At 35.3% G+C, this 21488-nt stretch overlaps 1 protein-coding gene across 1 annotated transcript; it reads left to right on the top strand.

Annotated features, from left to right (window-relative positions):
* Window positions 1-79: 79 nt before the first annotated feature.
* LOC120154569 (pentatricopeptide repeat-containing protein At5g42450, mitochondrial-like) lies at window positions 80-19592 on the top strand. Its single transcript, XM_039166276.1, has 3 exons — window positions 80-747; window positions 18919-19329; window positions 19454-19592. Exons 1-3 carry the CDS (start codon window positions 88-90, stop codon window positions 19544-19546), a joined length of 1164 nt encoding a protein of 387 aa, XP_039022207.1. The 5' UTR covers window positions 80-87; the 3' UTR covers window positions 19547-19592.
* Window positions 19593-21488: the final 1896 nt, after the last annotated feature.

The raw sequence follows: 21488 nt of genomic DNA, 5'->3' as shown, positions 1-21488 counted from the left end.
CCTTGAATTGATTTACTTTCAACTTGTCATTTTTCGACTCTCCTTTCTATTGGCCTTTATTTAACCATAGAATAGAAACAACCATTAATGCCTCGGTTGAGTCCAAATTGTAGGTTGCCTTTAACAGCTGCCGCAACCATGTTCAGCAGAGAAGCTTATAATCCTTTATTTTACATCCAAAAGGCTACAAATGCTCACATTCCTTCGTCTACCGAATCATCGAGCTCGTTTTCGGATGCTTGTAAGTTGTTCGACGAAATGTATGACTTAGGTGTAGTTTCAGCCACTTCCATAATTGGAACCTTCTCTAAGAAACAGCAACATAAAGAAGCCATATATTTGTTTACCAGGATGCTTTCTAACAATATTAGACCCACTGAGTTCACGTTTGGGACTGTGATGCACTCTTCCTCTTTGTTAAAGGACCTCAATATCGGGAAGCAACTCCATGCCTGTACAATCAAAATGGGCCTTAATTCCAATGTTTTTGTGGGTAGTGCAAGTTTAGATCTTTATTCAAAGTTGAGTACAATAGAGGAGGCAAACAGGGTTTTCGAAGATACCCGTCAACCCAATGTTGTATCTTACACAACTTTGATATCTGGATACTTGAAGAATGAGAGGTTTGAGGATGCTTTATGGCTGTTTAAAGTGATGCCTGAGAGAAATGTTGTTTCTTGGAATGCAATGATTTCTGGGTTTAGCCAAACTGGTTTTAATGAAGAGGCTGTAAATCTTTTCATTCAGATTGTCGTAACCGGTTTTCGTCCGGGCACGAAATATTAAATTTGGTTGGAAAATTGATGTGAATAAATAATTTTGAAAAATAATTTGTGAGTGGCCATCGGCCTTTTGGATCAGGTAGGTCGAATACCTAAAAATTATTTTCTTTAAAAGAGTTTTAAGAAAACATCAATTAAAAAAATGAACTGATCTGCGTTCTATAACCAAAAATTTGTTTTTTTTATTAATAAAAAGGATTCGTGGTCGGTTACGTTTAGGGAAGGATTAGCACCCCTACAACGCCCAAAATTGGTACTTTTTAATTATAAATTGTCTCGATTATTAAAATTTAAAAATTCAAAAATATATTTATAATCCTATTATTTTAAAATTATATAAAAAATATTTATTTATTTAAAAATATCAGAAAAGAACTTCTAGGTGCCTTAAGACAATTCTTTTCTTTGATATTGATAAATATTAATTTAAAATATATTGTTTAATTTTTAAAATATCAGAACAGGACATCCAGTTGTATTAAGACTGTATTGTTCTTTGATATTGAAAACTAAATATTAAAATGATTTATTTAAAATAAATATTTATTTATTATATACTTATAACAACATTTAAAAATATAAACAAGTAAAAGAATACAATTCTAAATATATATTTAAAAGCAATAAAAAAAATACTTAAAATAAATGACTAAAATATAGTGAAATTAAAATTGACAAACCTAATTCATAATTAATCAGAATTACAGGGATTAATCAGGCTATTTTCTTATTTAATAATTTAGTGATTAAAATAAACTTATTTAAAATTCGAATATAAGATTAAAATAAATTAAAAATATAAACTAGGGATTAAAATATTATCTATTAAAATTAAGGGATTAAATCTGTTATTTATCCTAAATATATTATTTTAATATAAAGGACTAAAATAAAAGAAATTAAAATTCGAAGACTGAATTAAAAATATTATAAATTCAATTTAATGACTAAAATGTAAAACATATAAAACATAGGGATTACGGAAAGGGTTTAACATTTATAAAATTACAAAAATAGCCCTCCCCAAAACGGCGTCGTTTGGGAAGGGCTATTTAATGCCCAAACCGGCTGGCCCTTCGGGCCAGCTATCTCATTTCTTTTTTTTTCTTTCTCTCTCAAACAGAGAGAGAAGAGTTCTCTGGCTTCTCTCTAAACTGAGAGAAGCCGTCCCGGTCAGCCACCGCTACCGGGCTCCGACCACCGCTGCCGGCCACCGTTAATGGTGGCCGGAAATTACAAAAATCCACCAAAATATAGATCGGGACGGTCTAAAACCGTTTCCGGTGTTCTTTTTCCTTAAAAAGCTCCCAATCGGAGCAGATCTACAAAAATACCTTCGGTTTTCGTTGTATCCGGCGACGGTTGGGGTTCTCCGATGACAGAGTAAGCTTCTTTCCTCTCTTCTCTCCTTTTTTTTCTTGCTGCGTTGATGTTGACTGAGATCGTTGGTATATTTTTTAGTATATCTTTTTTTTTCTCTGTTTTTTTTTCTCTCCGTCTCTCTGTGTTCTCTGTCTCTCCGTTTTTTTTTCTGTCGTTTCTGGGTTTTTCAGGTTGGGGTGGTGGCTTTTATAGCCAACACCGGTGTGGCCATCGGACCGGTCCGAAGATGGGGTCTCGGTGAGTCACCGGACTACCAGTGGTGACTCACCCCGTAGCCATGGCGTGGACAGCTGGCGTTGGAGCTTCTGGAGCCTTCGGTTGGGACGTGGCAGTGGCGGAGGCGGCGAGATAGCAGCGGCGGCCGCGTGTCCCTAGGGTATCAGACCCTAGGGTTTCCATCTGGGGCAATCTGGACCGTTGGATCTCTTAGATCCAACGGCTGTGATGAGGCGGCCGGCTAGATTAGGGTTAGGAAACCCTAACTGAAACCCCCAAATGTTTAGGGTTTCTGGTTTGTTCTAGACCGGTTCTGGTTTGTTTGTAACTGGGCCGGTCCATTTGTAATTGGCCTGTAATTATTTATTTATATATATTTATTTAATATATATTTAATAATAATAATAATGATAATAATAATAATAATAATAATAATAATAATAATAATAATAATAATAATAATAATAATAATAATAATAATAATAATAATAATGTGGGTAAAAAATTAGTATCTTCAGCTGCCCCTCTTTGCTCATTCTTGTGTTAACAAGAATAGGGCAAAGATGAAAAGATAATAAAATTTTTTATCCATTTGGCTTCACTTGATTATAATGGAGATATTGAATAAATTCTTCTCTTTCTTCAGATGAGTTCTTCTCATTATGAACTTTCTGCTGGGGATGATGATCCATCAAATGATGAATTCAAGCAAAAGATTGAACAAGTTCTTCTCATTATGAACTTCTTCTTCCTTCTTCAGATGACGAGTTCTTCTCATTATGAACTCTACCTGGCAATGTTGATCCATCAAATGATGAATTCAAGCAAAAGATTGAACAAGTTCTTCTCATTATGAACTTTTTCTTCCTTCTTCAGATGAGTTCTTCTCATTATGACCCTTCTCTGGAAAAGATAATCCATCAATTTGATAAATTCAGAAAAAAGGTTGAACAAATTCTTCTCATTATGAACTTCTTCTTCCTTCTTCAGATGAGTTCTTCTCATTATGAACCTTCTCTGGAAAAGATAATCCATCAATTTGATGAATTCAGGAAAAAGGTTGAACAAATTCTTCTCATTATGAACTTCTTCTTCCTTCTTCAGATGAGTTCTTCTCATTATGAACCTTTTCTGGAAAAGCTGATCCATCAAGTGATAGAATTAGGCAGAAGGTTGAACAAATTCTTCTCATTATGAATTTCTTCTGCAGATGAGTTCTTCTCATTATGAACCTTCTCTTGGAAAAGATAATCCATCAAGTGATGAATTCAGGTAACAGGTTGAACAAATTCTTCTCATTATGAATTTCTTCTTCCTTCTTCAGATGAGTTCTTCTCATTATGAACCTTCTCTGGAAAAGCTGATCCATCAAGTGATAGAATTAGGCAGAAGGTTGAACAAATTCTTCTCATTATGAATTTCTTCTTCCTTCTTTAGATGAGTTCTTCTCATTATGAACCTTCTCTTGAAATGTCAATCCATCAAATGATAGATTTGAATCTTTGCTAAAATCTTTGAAATTCCTGTTAAAAATTCAACAAGAATAAAAATGAATGAAAATGCATCTATTTTTGCAAATGCCTAAATATGATGCATGAATGTTAAGTTGTTTGATTTCAGATTGGTGAATTGAGTATTTCTTCAATTGTAAAAACCCAATAGATCTTTCTTCTTCAAAACAAAGAATCTATCATCTTTGACAAATATAGATGTAGATATAATGTCACAAAACCTCTTGAGAATAAAACTCAATAGTATAGGCTCTTGAAAAGCTTGTATTCAGGCAACATGTTGATTCTGATAACAATTCATCTGATTATGAAGTGACCTTTCAAGATGATTTCACAGATATCGATAGTTCTTCTAATACCGAGAAATCTTGACTTCTGATTCTGATGAAGAGAATAAACTGTTATACTTGACAAAAATGTGATTCTCAGAGGCTGAAACTTCAAATAGCTTTCTTCCGGTAAAAGATGGGAAGCCATTATGTGATGATCCCAGTTACAAGCAAAGGCGAAACTTGTGCTATGATTTTTGGGAAAGGAATAAGCAAAAGAAGCTTGAAAAGAAACTTCTTAATGAAGACGATCATGCAGTTCATCTTTTAATTCTAATGATTGGTTCTGTAGTTCTTACCAAACCAGATCAGATAACTCAAAGAACACTTCCAGAAGATGCTATGAGCACATTCATCTTCCAAATTCAATGATTGGTTCTGCCAAACCAGATCAGATAACTCAAAGAACACTTCCAGAAGATGCTATGAGCATATTCATCTTCCCAATTCAATGATTGGTTCTGCTAAACCAGGTCAGATAACTCAAAGAACACTTCCAGAAGATGCTATTAACAAATTCATCTTCTAAATTCAATGATTGGTTCTGCTAAACCAGATCAGATAACTCAAAGAACACTTCCAGAAGATGCTATTGGCAAATTCATCTTTCAGTTAATGTTTGGACTAGGATATCACAATACTTATTTGATGTAGAGCCAGAATTTGTAGATTCGAAGTATTTCCATGCTACTACACTGAAAAGGGCTATATTCATAATTCTGCCAATTAAGAACAGATTTTCTCTTATTTTGCTTCCTCCATGTGCTGATGCTTTTCCATTGACAAAGAAATGATGGCTTTCATGTGATCCAAGAACAAAGTTGAACTGTTTATAAACATGTACAGGACGTCTCAAATTGACAGAAAGGATCTATAAGGTTCTTGAAGCTTATGACAATGAGCCACCTTCAAGTGTCCAGAAGTATGTTCTTAATGAGTGCTGAAAATGGAATCTAGTATGGGTTGGAAGGAATAAAGTTGCTCCACTTGAACCTGATGAGGTGGAAATACTTCTAGGTTTCCTTAAAAACCATACACAAGAATCTGTATAGAGATATGTTTCCCAGTGATATCAATGTCTTGTTTCTTTTTACTGGAATCAAAGCTACAAAGGTTGCCTTCTACTGTCTTAGTATATTTTTGAAAACAGATGTGCAAGACCTAAATGGTGATCGATTGGAGCAATTGATGAGTAGAATTGTCAAATTCGACCTTGTTCAAGATGGTGATGATTTGCTTACTTTGTATTCCATGTATTTAAAAGTATTAACATAAAGTGATATTCAGAAATCTTTAATTTATTTCAAAATTATGTTAAATCATAGAAGAATAAATTGAATTTCCAAAAATAAATTGAATCTCAAATAAATTGAACTTGAAATAAATAGAATTGTATTCAAAGTTATGGCAAACATAAGAATGATAAAAATTCAAATGTCTCAACAAATTATAAGCATAAGTATTTCTAAATTAATCAAGTTGACACAATTTAGAGATGATGTAAGCTTTTGTCTGGAAGATCTCAAACGTTGTTGAAATGCTTGTAGATGTGAAGTTTCTTCCAAACTATCAAAATCTTAAGAGAGTTCAATTGCCAGATGCCTAATATCAACCTGCATTTGAGCCGCCTTTTCAGGTTTTCAACTCAAATCCTTCTTTTGGTTACAAGATGCCCTTTGCGGGTTTTCACCTTGACCCCCTTTCTTTTTCTTCTTTTTCTCTTTTTTCTTTTTTCTATTTTTTTTTTTATTTTATTTTTTATTTTTTTTCTTTTTTTTTCTTCAAGCATAATATTTCTTGACAGAATCTGAGTTTATTGGATTTCTCAGAATTTTTCCATCCATTTCTGCCAAAATCAACGCTCCTCCGGAAAAGGCCTTTTTCACAACGTATGGCCCTTCCCAATTAGGCATCCATTTCCCACGGAAATCCTTATGTATAGGCAAAAAAATTTTTAGTACTAGATCACCCTCTTGGAATTCTCTTGGATGTACTTTTTTGTCATGAGACTTCATCATCCGTTTCTGATACATCTGTCCATGGCAAATAGCTTTCAATCTTTTCTCCTCAACAAGATTCAATTGATCAACTCTAGCTTGGATCCATTCAGATTCATCCAATTTTGTTTCTCTCAATATTCGAAGCGATGGAATCTCAACTTCAATTGGTAAGACTGCTTCCATTCCGTAGACTAAAGAAAAAGGCGTTGGCCCAGTAGATGTTCGAACAGTAGTTCGGTATGCGTATAGAGCAAAAGGTAACTTCTCGTGCCAATCTTTGTAAGTTCCAGTGGTCTTTGTAATGATTCTCTTGATGTTCTTATTTGCTGCTTCAACTGCCCCATTCATCTTTGGACGATATGCCACTGAGTTTGCATGTTTGATCTTAAACTGTGCACAAAGTTCGGTCATCATTTTGTTGTTCAGGTTCAGAGCATTGTCTGTAATGATCCTTTCTGGTAAGCCATACCGGCAAACTATCTCTTTCTTTATGAATTTGCAGACTGTGGACCTCTTAATATTGGTATATGAAGCAGCTTCAACCCATTTGGTAAAATAATCAATTGCCACAAGGATGAAACAATGTCCATTCGATGCTTTTGGTGTGATTGCCCCAATAACATCTATTCCCCACATAGAAAATGGCCAGGGTGCTGTCATTACATGTAAAGGAGATGGGGGTACATGAATCTTGTCTGCATATATCTGGCATTTATGACATTTCCTTGCATAATCAATGCAATCTGTGTACATAGTAGCCCAATAGTATCCATATCTCATTATTTTTCTGGCCATGGAAAGACTATTTGCATGTGTTCCACATATTCCACTGTGTACTTCTTCAATGACGTTTCGAGCTTCGCTGGTATTTAAACATCTCAATAACATTTGATCATTGCTTCTTCTATACATAATCTCGCCATCAAGAAAATATCCAGCAGCTATTCTTCGCAAAGTTCTTTTATCAATTTCTGATGCATTTGGTGGATAACTTTGATTTTTGATATATTGCAGAATATCATGATACCATGGTTTACCATCTACTTCTTCTTCCACACTATAACAATGTGCAGGAATTTCATATACTTGCATTTTGATTGGCATCATATCAACTTTCTTGGTTGCTTGAAACATAGCAGCTAATGTAGCCAAAGCATCTGCCATTTGATTTTCTTCTCGAGGGAGATAATTGAAGGTAACTCTCTCAAATTCTTTCACTAATTCGAGGGTAAAATTTCGGTATTCCAACAATTTGGGATCTTTTGTTTCCCATTCTTCTCTCAATTGATACACCACCAAGGATGAATCTCCATATATCTTGAGAAATTTGATTTTTCTTTCTATAGCTGCTTTCAACCCCATGACACAAGCTTCGTATTCCGCCATGTTATTGGTGCAAAAGAATTCCAGTCTACTTGTAAAGGGATAATAAATATTTTCTGGAGAAATTAACACTGCCCCGATTCCTCGTCCCAAAGCATTAGATGCTCCGTCAAAGTAAAGCTTCCAAGTTGCAAATTCATCATTTGTTCTGACTTCTTCATTCATGGATATGCACAACAGATCTTCATCGGGAAAATTGAAGTTCAAAGGCTGATAATCATTTGATACACGACTGGCCAGAAAATCAGCTATGACACTTCCTTTTATTGCTTTTTGGTTGACATATACAATATCAAACTCAGATAATAACATCTGCCATCTAGCCATTCTGCCTGTCAAAGCTGGTGATTCCATTAAGAATTTCAAAGGATCAAGTTTTGATATCAACCAAGTAGTATGGTATAACATATATTGTCTGAGTCTTCGAGTAGTCCACACCAAAGCACAACATAATTTTTGTATTGGTGGATATCGAATTTCACAATCGGTAAATTTCTTGCTCAGATAATAAATAGCTTTTTCTTTTCTTCCAGATTCATCATGCTGTCCTAGTACACATCCCATCGAATTTTTGAAGACCGTCAAGTAGAGAATTAATGGTCTATCAGGCATTGGTGATACTAAAATTGGGGCATTGGATAAATATTTCTTAATAATATCCAAAGTTTCTTGACATTCTTCATTCCAGACTTCAGGATTGTTCTTTCGAAGTAATTTGAACACTGGATCACATTTGTCAGTTAATTGAGAAATGAACCGAGATATATAATTTAATCTTCCCAAAAAGCCTCGAACTTATTTTTTTGTATTGGGTGGTGGAAGATCTTGAATTGCTTTTACTTTATCTGGATCAATCTCGATTCCTTTTTTGCTGACCACAAATCCCAAAAGTTTTCCGGAAATTACCCCAAAAGTGCATTTTGCGGGGTTGAGCTTTAATTGATACTTCCTCAATCTCTGGAAAAGCTTTCTCAGATTTTGAATATGTTCTTCTTCAGTTCGGGATTTGGCAATCATGTCATCCACGTATACTTCAATCTCTTTGTGCATCATGTCATGAAACAAAGTTACCATGGCTCTTTGATACGTTGCCCCTGCATTTTTCAATCCAAATGGCATCACTTTATAACAGAATGTGCCCCACATGGTTATAAATGTTGTTTTTTCCATGTCTTCAGGATTCATTTTTATCTGATTATATCCTGAAAATCCATCCATAAATGAAAACCATGCGTGTCCGGCAGTATTGTCCACCAATGTGTCTATGTGGGGTAATGGAAAACTATCTTTTGGACTAGCTTTATTGAGATCTCTGTAATCCACACACATTCAAACCTTCCCATTCTTCTTTGGTACAGGCACAATGTTGGCTACCCATTCTGGATATTTAGATGCCTGTAGGAAACCTGCATTGATCTGTTTCATTACTTCTTCTTTGATTTGCAACAACATTTCTGGCCTCATTCTTCTGAGCTTTTGTTGGACCGGTTTATATTCTGGATTGATTGGAAGCTTATGTATCACTATATCTGTGCTTAAACCAGGCATATCTTGATAAGACCAGGCAAAGATATCTTTGAACTCTTGAAGGAGATTTATCAATTCTTGTTTTATCTGGATTGTCAGAGTAGTACCAATTTTCACCTCTTTTATTTATTCATCTGTTCCCAAATTCACAATCTCAATCTCTTCTTTGTGGGGTAGAATTTGTTTGTCTTCTTTTTCTACCAATCTTAATAGTTCAGTAGGAACATCACATTCCAGTTCATCCTCACAACCATTGATTTCTTCCGGACATATAGGCTGCTCTAAATTTATCAATGGATTAAATTTAGGAATACACATGCTATTAACACGGTGACACCTGCAAATTTAAGTCGGACATATTTCCGAAAGAATATAGTAAATTTATGAAATAAATAAATGTAAAAATGTAAGAAAATGTAAAGAATGATTGCCGTCTGAAAATTTTAAAGAAAATTTCTTATATTTAACATAATTTCTTTTACAAGATAACAAAAAGTTTTCATTATTTTTGAGCTAAACATAAAGATTAGTTCTGAATATTACTCTGCGTTAATATTAAAAACTATAGGAAGATCTTCAGTAGTCCAATTGGTGAGTGTTTCTCCAGGAAGACATGGTCGAATCCTATCCAAGTATTTGCCAGTTTTGTTGTCATTCATGATCATGTTGATAAATAATCCATTCATAGCTTCTTCGACTATGTCTTGATCTTTCATCAACTTTTCTTCTTTAAAGGCTTCAACAAGCTGTTGTTCTACATTAATTGTTCCCCCTGATCTGAATGTGGTCTTCAATTGTGGGAAAGACATGTATTTCCAAAGGATTTCTCCCCCTTTCAATTTTGCCTTTCTGTCTTCACATATTCTTTTCATCTCTTTGTTCTTTTGCTGAAGATTGGGCTTAAACCCTAGCCCAAAACGGTCTTTTTTCATCTTTATACTGATAGGAACTGAAATCCCTTGAAGATTCTTTCCTAGACCTTTCCCAGCTTTAGCTCCGATGCCTAAAGTTTGTTGTACTGTCATCTTGGTGCAATCAGTCAATATGGGATATGGAATTTTGCTTCCTTCTGCAATAAAGGTTGCATTTACAAATTCAAGAGCTCGAAAAGAGCATTCAAGAGCCTCATCATTGGTGTCGATATATGGAACATCGCTTGTTACAGACGCAATGATTTCTTCTTCAGCACTAACGCATATTAGTTGTCTATCAACAACAAATTTCAATTTCTGATGTAATGAAGAAGGAACGGCTCCTGCTGAATGAATCCATGGCCTCCCTAATAGACAATTATATGTGGGGTGGATGTCCATCACCACAAAGTCAATATTGTACACGACTGGGCCGATTAACAACGATATTTCCATTTTCCCAAGCACTTCTTTTTGAGTACCATCAAATGCTCGTACTACATTCTGATAACTCTTCATGTGTGATTGATCCAGAGGCATTCTTTGAAGTGTGACTAGAGGCATCAAGTTGAGAGCGGATCCATTGTCAATCAATACTCCCGGCAACACATGACCATGACAATGTGTCGTGATGTTCAAAGCTTTTACTGACCCCATTCCGCCTTCCGGTATTTCATCATCTGTGAACGTTATGTAATTGTCAGCGGCTATATGTCCCACAATTCGGTCAAGTTTATTGAGGGATATATCTTCAGGGATGAATGTTTGATTGAGAATTTTCATCAAAGCATTTCTATGTGCTTCTGAATTCATCAATAGATCAAGAATAGAAATTCTCGCTTGTTGTTTGTGTAGTTGTTCAACCACACTATACTCACTATGTTTTAAGAATTTCAAAAATTCTTGAGCTTGTTTTTCTGTCACAGGCTCATTGAATGCTGGAAGGGATTCATCCTCAAATACTTTCTGAGGTATTGCTATGGCTTTTCCTTTGGCTTTCACTTGTTCTGAAGCATTGGATGTTTCGGGAGAGTAACATCTCTCACTTCTCGTAAAGAAACCGACTTCGCTCACTGCTTCAGACTTCGATGTTGTACTCAAACTTTGTTTTTTCTTTTCTGTTTTTTCTAGAGAAACAGATCCTCCTACCATTGAAACATTGGTAGTATAATTCCAAGGTACCCTGCGGGTATCTTTGTATGGAAATGGTAGAGGAGTGGTGATAACTACTTTCGGCTTTATTGGTGCAGGAATCACCGTAGATGATTTCACATTAATAATCACAGGATCATTTATTCTTTGACTTGGTTTAGAATCCTCTGATGAGCAAACATCATCTTCTTTTTTTCTTGGTTCTTCTTCAAAGAATTCTATTTCTCTGTTGTTCATCAATTTTTGCACCAAATTCCTAAACTCAGGACATAGTTGAATTTTATGCCCTTTCTCCTGATGATATTCACAATAATTCTTGCCTTCATTCTGCTTTGGCCTGAATTGTTGTGGAATTATACCGGCTACAGAGAGTTGTTGGAATATCCAAATAAACGGAGATTTAATTTCAGAAATGTCAGTTTTTGCTTTCTTTCTGTTCTCTTCCTGAATTGCATTTACGTTTTTATCTCCATGATTTGGCAATGGATGATTTGATGCAGATGGTGTATTGAATTCCAACTTCCCAGTGTTGATCAAATTTTGAACCACCCTTTTGAATGCTAAACAGTTTTCAATAGAATGACCTGTAATTCCTTCATGGTAAACACAGTGTGCCTTTGTATCATACCAAGGAGGAAATGGTGGTTGCATGGGAACCAAAGGATAAGGTCTTATGACATCTGCTTTTAACAGTGAATCATAGATCTCCGCATATGGTACTGGTAATGGTGTAAAAGACAACCTTTCATTTTCTTTTCGAGATCCTCTGGACTCTGTTCGATTAGTGTTTGTTTCCTCTTTCTTAACCCTTGGCTGGGTTATTGTAACACTTTTCGATGAATCCTTGCTGTAAGAATTTGCATTATTGACTTCATTCTCCTTTTTCCGGTACGTAGGTCTTTTGGAACTAGACCCATCATTTGATTCAATCTTGCCACTTTTCAAGACATTTTCAATGAGTTCTCCAGAAATGACCAAATATGCAAAATTTCTGGTTGCATTCCCCATTAGATGATTTAAATAAGGAGCCTTCAAGGTATGAACAAATATTACTGTGGCCTCTTTTTCTGACAAAGGTGGTTGAACTTGGGCCGCAGTGTCACGCCATCTCTGGGCATACTGTCTGAATGTTTCGTTATTCTTTTTCTCCAAATTTTGGAGAGTCCATCTATCAGGGACCATGTCTGTTACATGGCGATACTGCTCTAAAAATGCTTTAGCCAAATCTTTCCAGGATCTAATATTGGCTTTGGTCAATTGAGTATACCATTTTAAAGCCGGTCCTGTCAAACTATCCTGAAAGCAGTGAATTAACAATTTCTCGTCCTTCACATATCCTGCCATTCTTCGACAAAACATAGTAATGTGGGATGAAGGGCATATAGTACCGTCATATTTATCAAATTCGGGAGCTTTGAACTTGATGGGGAGGATTAGGTCTGGAACCAAACTTAACTCACTAGCATCAAACCCATAGAATGATTCAGTTATTTCCACGGATTTCATTCGTTCTTCTAAGTTCTTGATCTGTCTGGTCAGTTCTTCATTTACTTTTTGTTTCTCATTCAGCTCATTCAAATCCGGGATCAAATGCTCAGTATTAAGATCCCCTATTTTCTCATCGGATATAAGCGGATTTTTGCTTGAAGATGCAGGATTCACTTGTTGATCTTCATGTGGTTTGGCTTCTTGTAATGCAGATGTACGAGCATTGATTTGTATAGGTGTAGTACCAGAGTGATAAATTGGTTCTGGTGGAACACCTAGAGGATACATAGGTTCTTGATCGAAAGATACAGGATTTTCATGCATTTTTCCACTGATAACCTGCCTTTTAAACAAGTCCTCTATTTTCTTCATCATACTGTCTTGTGAATTTGCAATACTGGCTTCAATTTTTTCCAGCTTCATTCTCATTTCTTCTTGTTCTTTATGATGTTGTTCCTCAATACGCTGTATTTTATCCTCCATAATTCTCTTAGTAGCTTGTCTAGTACCGTAGTGATGTTGTATTTCTCTTTTGGCTAGAATAACTGCGATTGCAAAATCTTTTAATATTATTTTTTTTCAAATTTTAATTAATGAATTTTATCTTAATAAAATAAAATAATAAAATTATTCATAAAGAAAATTATGAAATGAATGATGAATGTATGCAAAATGTATGTATGCAAAAAGGTATTGATCCCAAAAAGTTAACTGTCATAGAACAACTTTCATCGGCATACAAAAGTTTCTTTATAATAGTTCATAACTACAGATAAGGCATAGCTTTCCTATTAAGCTCTATAATTTCTTTCATTAACCATGACACCTTCTTTCCGTACTTAGAAACTGGATCAACTTGATGCTCAATTATTTTGGCTTCAACAGCTAGTTCCCCAACATATCTAGCAACTTCGCTCATTTGAACCATGGCCTCGAACACCATATTGCTTCTTTCTTCACTTCTTTCCACATAAAACTCAGTTGACTTTTGCCACTGTTCATTTATTTCTTCAAGAGTCTGCTCTAATTCAGTGATTCTGACTTGACAATTGTGCAGAATTTTTTCAAGATCTCTAATGCGTCTTCGCAGTGAAGCATTTTCCTCATTACCTTCTTTGAGGTCATTAGGCCCTAGACGAACCTTTTCTTGAAACAACGATTCCTCAAGTTGCAAAATGTAAGCATTAAACTCTGAGTTTTTATTTCTAGACTGATCCAGATCTTCTTCAAGTTTTGTTCGTGCTTCTTGCGTTCTTTGATTAAGCTTCTGGATCTGAACATCTTTGTTTCTGCATCTTCGCATCCAATTTCTAGCCACTTCCTGCTCTACCTCAAGTCTGGTGTTGAAATTTTTTCTTTCCAGCTCCCATTTTTCTTTTTCAACATTGGATTCTTCCATCTTTTGGCCTCTGACTTCAAGTTCAGCAATCAACTGGTTCATTTCAGATTCAAAGCCCTTGAACATGATATTTTTCTCACCTTCAAATTTATTAAAGATGTCATTCTTCATTTCTTCTACATCTTTGACTCGATCTCTTTCTCTTTGCATTTCATTCATGATCTCGCGATGCTCAGCCTTGTGTTTTATAATTCGCTCTCTTCTGTCGACCTCAAAATCTTCCATTTTTTGTTTTCCTTTCTCAAGGCTTTTGAGTAGACGGCTATTCTTTCCTTTCAGATCTTCAACTCGTCTTTTCTCGATGTTCAACTCTTTATTCATCTGTATTGTTGCTTGGCTTGATCCTGATGCTTTCCGGGATTTATATAACTCCTGGTAATTTTTCTGTAAGGCTCTGTACTCATCCTCACCTTTTTCTTTATCTTTTCTCAACATTGCACATTGTGATGAATGAAATTCAATGTCAACTCCCAACATAGTTTTATCTTGTCTCATTTGCTCTAATTCTTTCGACCAGCCTTCTCTTTCTGCTTCAAACTCAGCTCTCAAGATTTCAATCTCTGACGGAACCACCTTAATGCGATCTTCCATAGAGATATCCTCATTTTGATCTGGTAAAGGAATATTTTCGTTTTTTCTGACAGATCTCCATTCTTCATAATCAGGAGTTAACATTTCTTTTGCTGCTTTAGCTCGGATACAAAAAGTTGTTTTCCAAGCTGTAACGGCTTCCATAATACTTCTTTTATAATTTTTGCTGTGGAATGTGAATTCAGATGACTGTAATCCAGCAGTGACAGGTACAAATTGACGACCTTCATACTGTTTTATGACCAGAAGTGGTGCATATCCAATTCCTCCCCATAATCCGAGCAACATTATCCAGTTGTAATTTCCACATTTGTAAATGAATTCCCTTTGTATTTTCCATGGGGCTCGCCAAACAATGTCATTGCTTTGCAGATTTCGAAAGGCATTAATCCACATATCTTTCTTAATTTCTTTCGGCCATTCCTGTTCCAGAAATTCTTTTAATGGTGAGTAATCCGTATTAAAGCGTCGGTATGAAACCTTTTCTGTCCTCCAGAAATAACTACGGATCCAAACATATAACAACTGGGTACAGCCTGAGAATCGTCCACCTCCTAACCTTCTACAAGCATTTAACGATCTGAAGGTCTCTGCTAGGATTGCAGAAGCAGGATTAATCTTTTTCGGTAGCTGTTCAAACAAATCTACCACTGCAGCTTCAACATATCCCAATACTTTTGGGAAGATGACCATACTATATATACCCAGAGCAAATAAATCGAATCGTACTTTAATATCTGGATGGCTCTGAATAAGTTCTCTAATGTTGGTCCAAGCAATGCCTTCGCTTTCGCCTTTTTGTTTTGTACGGGATGCCACCCATTCTTCTCGTACCCCAGCAATCTTTGCTAATTTAACTCGAAAGGGTTGAGTTTTAATTGACTTTGAATAGATTCGATTCTCCAAAACCCCATCTATATGTAGCAAAGTTGTGTATTCTTCAATAGTAGGGACCAAGTCTTCTTTATTGAGAGTGAAGCAATTGTACCCTGGATTCCAGAATTGAATTAGGGCTCGGAGTAATTCATCATCAACTTCTACATAGAGCAAATATGGGATGTCTCCGTAAGTCTGATAAAACTGCAATTTTTTGTTTGAATCCCAACTTTCCCAAATGCTTCGCAAATCTTGCATATCATTTCTTTTTAGTGAAACTGGAGCATAACTGGCCAAGTCAGATACATAATCATCCTGCAGGCTGTCTCCTTCTCGTCTTTGTAAGTCCTCAGCCCACTGTCTTACTTCTGAGTTTAGAATTACTTGATTTGAACACTTTTTATCCATAGATGAAGGCTTTCCAATGAGACAATTAACACAAGGATCAATGTCTTTTATCCTGTATGATGCAATGCAAACAGAAAAATAAAGAACACAAAAAAAGAAAATAAATTAGTTTACATAATAAAGAAATTTAATAATAACATTTACATAAATATTCTTTATTTAAACATGCTTTTCTAAATTTAAAAAATTTAAACAAACATGTAATTTAATTAATAAATTAACAAGAAAGTCAGAATTCATTTCTCCTGTGTGTACACCTATTTTGGACAAAATTTCGGCATGACTTCAGATCGGAAGAGTTTCTAGGGTTTTTTATATGCACGGTTTCAGATCTAAGAATAAAGGTACCCGAATTGTCCTTGTTAGTGCCCCCTTGGGTTGCTAACCCTCAACCCTAGTCCATTACAGACTAAAGTGGATCGAGTTCAATTCGAGGGGATATATTTCTCTATGCCTGACACGGAGAATAAATTCTCACGAAGACATAAAACATATGAACCCCGAAAGTTACTTGCTAGGTCTGACACGGAGAATAAATTCTCACGAAGACGTCGCTTTCACTCCCACTTAAAAGGGACAACTCAATTATAGAGCTTTATGTTATGCAATGCAAGTGTTGTGTGTGAGGAGAAATGTTCAAACCTTTGACAGAAAAATAAATAATGAAATAAAATACTTGCAAATAAAATAAAACATATAAAAAAATAATAAATAAATAAAAAATTCGAAAAGAAAGAATTAAAAATTAAATATATGAATTTTTAATTTTTAATTAATAGAGACAATTTATAATTGATTTTTAAAAGTTTGACCAGTTCCCCAGCAGAGTCGCCAAGCTGTCGTAACCGGTTTTCGTCCGGGCACGAAATATTAAATTTGGCTGGAAAATTGATGTGAATAAATAATTTTGAAAAATAATTTGTGAGTCGCCATCGGCCTTTTGGATCAGGTAGGTCGAATACCTAAAAATTATTTTCTTTAAAAGAGTTTTAAGAAAACATCAATTAAAAAAATGAACTGATCTGCGTTCTATAACCAAAAATTCGTTTTTTTTATTAATAAAAAGGATTCGTGGTCGGTTACGTTTAGGGAAGGATTAGCACCCCTACAACGCCCAAAATTGGTACTTTTTAATTATAAATTGTCTCGATTATTAAAATTTAAAAATTCAAAAATATATTTATAATCCTATTATTTTAAAATTATATAAAAAATATTTATTTATTTAAAAATATCAGAAAAGAACTTCTAGGTGCCTTAAGACAATTCTTTTCTTTGATATTGATAAATATTAATTTAAAATGTATTGTTTAATTTTTAAAATATCAGAACAGGACATCCAGTTGTATTAAGACTGTACTGTTCTTTGATATTGAAAACTAAATATTAAAATGATTTATTTAAAATAAATATTTATTTATTATATACTTATAACAACATTTAAAAATATAAACAAGTAAAAGAATACAATTCTAAATATATATTTAAAAGCAATAAAAAAATACTTAAAATAAATGACTAAAATATAGTGAAATTAAAATTTACAAACCTAATTCATAATTAATCAGAATTACAGGGATTAATCAGGCTATTTTCTTATTTAATAATTTAGTGATTAAAATAAACTTATTTAAAATTCGAATATAAGATTAAAATAAATTAAAAATATAAACTAGGGATTAAAATATTATCTATTAAAATTAAGGGATTAAATCTGTTATTTATCCTAAATATATTATTTTAATATAAAGGACTAAAATAAAAGAAATTAAAATTCGAAGACTGAATTAAAAATATTATAAATTCAATTTAATGACTAAAATGTAAAACATATAAAACATAGGGATTACGGAAAGGGTTTAACATTTATAAAATTACACAAATAGCCCTCCCGAAACGGCGTCGTTTGGGAAGGGCTATTTAATGCCCAAACCGGCTGGCCCTTCGGGCCAGCTATCTCATTTCTTTTTTTTTCTTTCTCTCTCAAACAGAGAAAGAAGAGTTCTCTGGCTTCTCTCTAAACTGAGAGAAGCCGTCCCGGTCAGCCACCGCTACCGGGCTCCGACCACCGCTGCCGGCCACCGTTAATGGTGGCCGGAAATTACAAAAATCCACCAAAATATAGATCGGGACGATCTAAAACCGTTTCCGGTGTTCTTTTTCCTTAAAAAGCTCCCAATCGGAGCAGATCTACAAAAATACCTTCGGTTTTCGTTGTATCCGGCGACGGTTGGGGTTCTCCGATGATAGAGTAAGCTTCTTTCCTCTCTTCTCTCCTTTTTTTTCTTGCTGCGTTGATGTTGACTGAGATCGTTGGTATATTTTTTAGTATATCTTTTTTTTTCTCTGTTTTTTTTCTCTCCGTCTCTCTGTGTTCTCTGTCTCTCCGTTTTTTTTTCTGTCTCCGTTTCTGGGTTTTTCAGGTTGGGGTGGTGGCTTTTATAGCCAACACCGGTGTGGCCATCGGACCGGTCCGAAGATGGGGTCTCGGTGAGTCACCGGACTACCAGTGGTGACTCACCCCGTAGCCATGGCGTGGACGGCTGGCGTTGGAGCTTCTGGAGCCTTCGGTTGGGACGTGACAGCGGCGGAGGCGGCGAGATAGCAGCGGCGGCCGCGTGTCCCTAGGGTATCAGACCCTAGGGTTTCCATCTGGGGCAATCTGGACCGTTGGATCTCTTAGATCCAACGGCTGTGATGAGGCAGCCGGCTAGATTAGGGTTAGGAAACCCTAACTGAAACCCCCAAATGTTTAGGGTTTCTGGTTTGTTCTGGACCGGTTCTGGTTTGTTTGTAACTGGGCCGGTCTATTTGTAATTGGCCTGTAATTATTTATTTATATATATTTATTTAATATATATTTAATAATAATAATAATAATGATAATAATAATAATAATAATAATAATAATAATAATAATAATAATAATAGTAATGTGGGTAAAAAATTAGTATCTTCACAGATGTTGAGAGAAGGGGTGATGCCTACTGAACCCACTTTCTCTTGTGTTATTATTGCAGCAGCTAATATAGCTGCTCTTGGGAAGGGAAAGAGTTTTCATGCTTATGCTTTTAAGTCTTTGGGAGATCAACTTAATGTGTTTATAGGCAATGCTCTTATTAGTTTCTATGCCAAATGTGGAAGTCTGGATGATAGTCTCTTGGTTTTCGATAAACTTCATGGAAGAAATGTTGTTTCTTGGAATGCTTTGATATGTGGTTATGCACAGAACGGAAGGGGGAAGGAAGCCATTGAATTATTCGAAAGGATGCTAGTAAGTGGCTTTAGGCCTACTGATGTTACAATTCTTGGTTTATTATGGGCTTGTAATCATGCTGGTCTTGTTACTGAGGGTTATTCATATTTCAACAAGGTAAGGCTTAAGGAATCCAACTTGCTTAAACCAGAGCATTATGCTTGTATGGTGGATATGTTATCTCGGTCTGGACGGTTCAAGGAAGCTGAAGAGTTTATTCACCAATTGCCTTTTGAACCAGGTATTGGTTTTTGGAAAGCACTGCTTGGAGGCTGCCAAATTCACTCAAATAGGGAACTCGGCGAATTTGCAGCAAGGAAAATCAAGGCATTGATCCCTGGGGATGTTTCATCATATATAATGCTGTCCAATGCATATGCTGCCGCTGGCAGATGGGAAATTGTATTGACAGTGAGGAGAGAGATTAAAGAGAAACAGCTGAAAAGAATTCCAGGCTGCAGTTGGATCGAAATAAGAAACAAAGTTCATGTTTTCCTGAATAAGGATTGCAAACACTGCCAAATAGATGAAATCTATAGAGCCTTGAGAGTTTGCATCCAACATTCACTGGACAGTGAAGCTGCCAAAGTTTTGATTGAGTTTAACATCTAGTCGGTAGGAAAAAAATGGCACTGGACTTCTGCTCTGCCCTTGTTGATTCAGGTAACAGCTTCTTTTCCTCTGAATCTTCATTCGAAAACGAACATATATTGAGAATGACCGATTGGGTGAATTAGATTCAAGAGATTTAACGGAATATGAGACCATGTACCAATTTATTCGAACCTTTGGTTGTTTCAAATTCGATATCCCTGCAAGCAGGCTTGAAGAAGAAATATTACTGCACACCTGACAGAAGAACCGTTTTAAAGAAATGAAGATACTTGGACTAGTTTAAAGAGGCTCTTCTCCATTTGGGTTTTCAAGCAGTAAAGAAAATCTTGCTATGAAAGGAAAGGTGCAGCAAAAATCCAATGAAATTAACTCAACTTGGAAAAGGAACTTTTTCTATTTCCATGCTGTACGTCAGTGCATGTTATGTTAGTGGATTCGGTATTCATACTTCAGTTCACCTGCCTTGTTCAATTAAGCTTTTGTTTTCTCGTTCCCAACTACAAGCATACATATATGTACAGATACATACATATGTATACACATACATTTTGCCCCACAGTCTGCTTTTATTGTTTGGCTTGAGGTTTGTTTTTTCCATGCTGTCCATCTTAATATTAGTGGATCCAACATTCAATATTTGATTCACCCCCTTGTTCAATTAAGCATCATTTGCTTGTTCTTAGCTACAAACATACTGTTATGAACCTTGCTGTAGGATCTAGTCACAGGTCTAGACGTGAAAGATTTTCTGCTTTGACCTATGGTTAGTCAGAGAGAGGTAGATTTGTCCCTGATTGAACCCCTCTACAAATAACGTTTATAATAGAGTAATTGCTTGTCTTCTTTATTCAGTATTGACAGCCTTTAATATGCCTTTAGTGACAAAGTAAATAGTCATAATAGACATAAATTAAGGATCCGTAACATATAGGATCTTGACTAGCAAGACTGAAGTTATAAAGGAAATAAAAATCTATTGTAATAGAGGAAACAAATAAAACTCTAATTTGCTGCCCTCTATATATTTATTGCCTTCCCCCTCTGATATTGCTTTCCAATAAAGGCATCCACATCAGAAAGCCCCGTAGCATTGCCCTGTATCGAAACTAGGATATATTGTAGGCTCTAAGGAGGGAGATCAACATAAGTTCAATTTCAGTTATAGGAGCTCCTTTCACTGATGATTTATCAACTGGTTCTGAATGCTTCGACAGTATTAGTGCTGACCTCCATGATAATTTATTGGTTGTTTTAGCTTCATTACTTTTATCTTTTAGCATCCATTTGGATTAGAACAGATACAGTCGTTTTAAATTTTCTAGATCTTTATTGTTTACAGCTATGTTATAATGTATGACTCTTATAAAATGTTCATCGAATAATGCTTCATGAAACATTCCATTTTTTATTTCGCATTGCTTGTGATTCTATCTGTTCTGTTTAATCTTTTAGTTATGTTTATATTTTTAGGCCTTTGAATGTAACTTCAAGTATTAAAACTAGAAACTGAGGCATATGAAGAGGGAACAATGCTGCTTTCCAGTGATGATGGTGATCAAGTATCTGTTCGGTACGTCAAGGGCAAAAGGGATAGCAATGGCCAAAAGGAATCAATGGAGCTGACCTTGAAACCTTCTCAGCCACATGGCATTCTCCAGAAT

Source organism: Hibiscus syriacus, unplaced genomic scaffold (assembly GCF_006381635.1).
Source record: "Hibiscus syriacus cultivar Baekdansim isolate YM2019G1 unplaced genomic scaffold, ASM638163v2 tig00002840_pilon, whole genome shotgun sequence".
In the NCBI taxonomy this organism is placed as follows: Eukaryota; Viridiplantae; Streptophyta; class Magnoliopsida; order Malvales; family Malvaceae; genus Hibiscus; species Hibiscus syriacus.
Note: the sequence above shows the minus strand (reverse complement) of the source record. Positions and strands in the feature narration are given on the sequence as shown.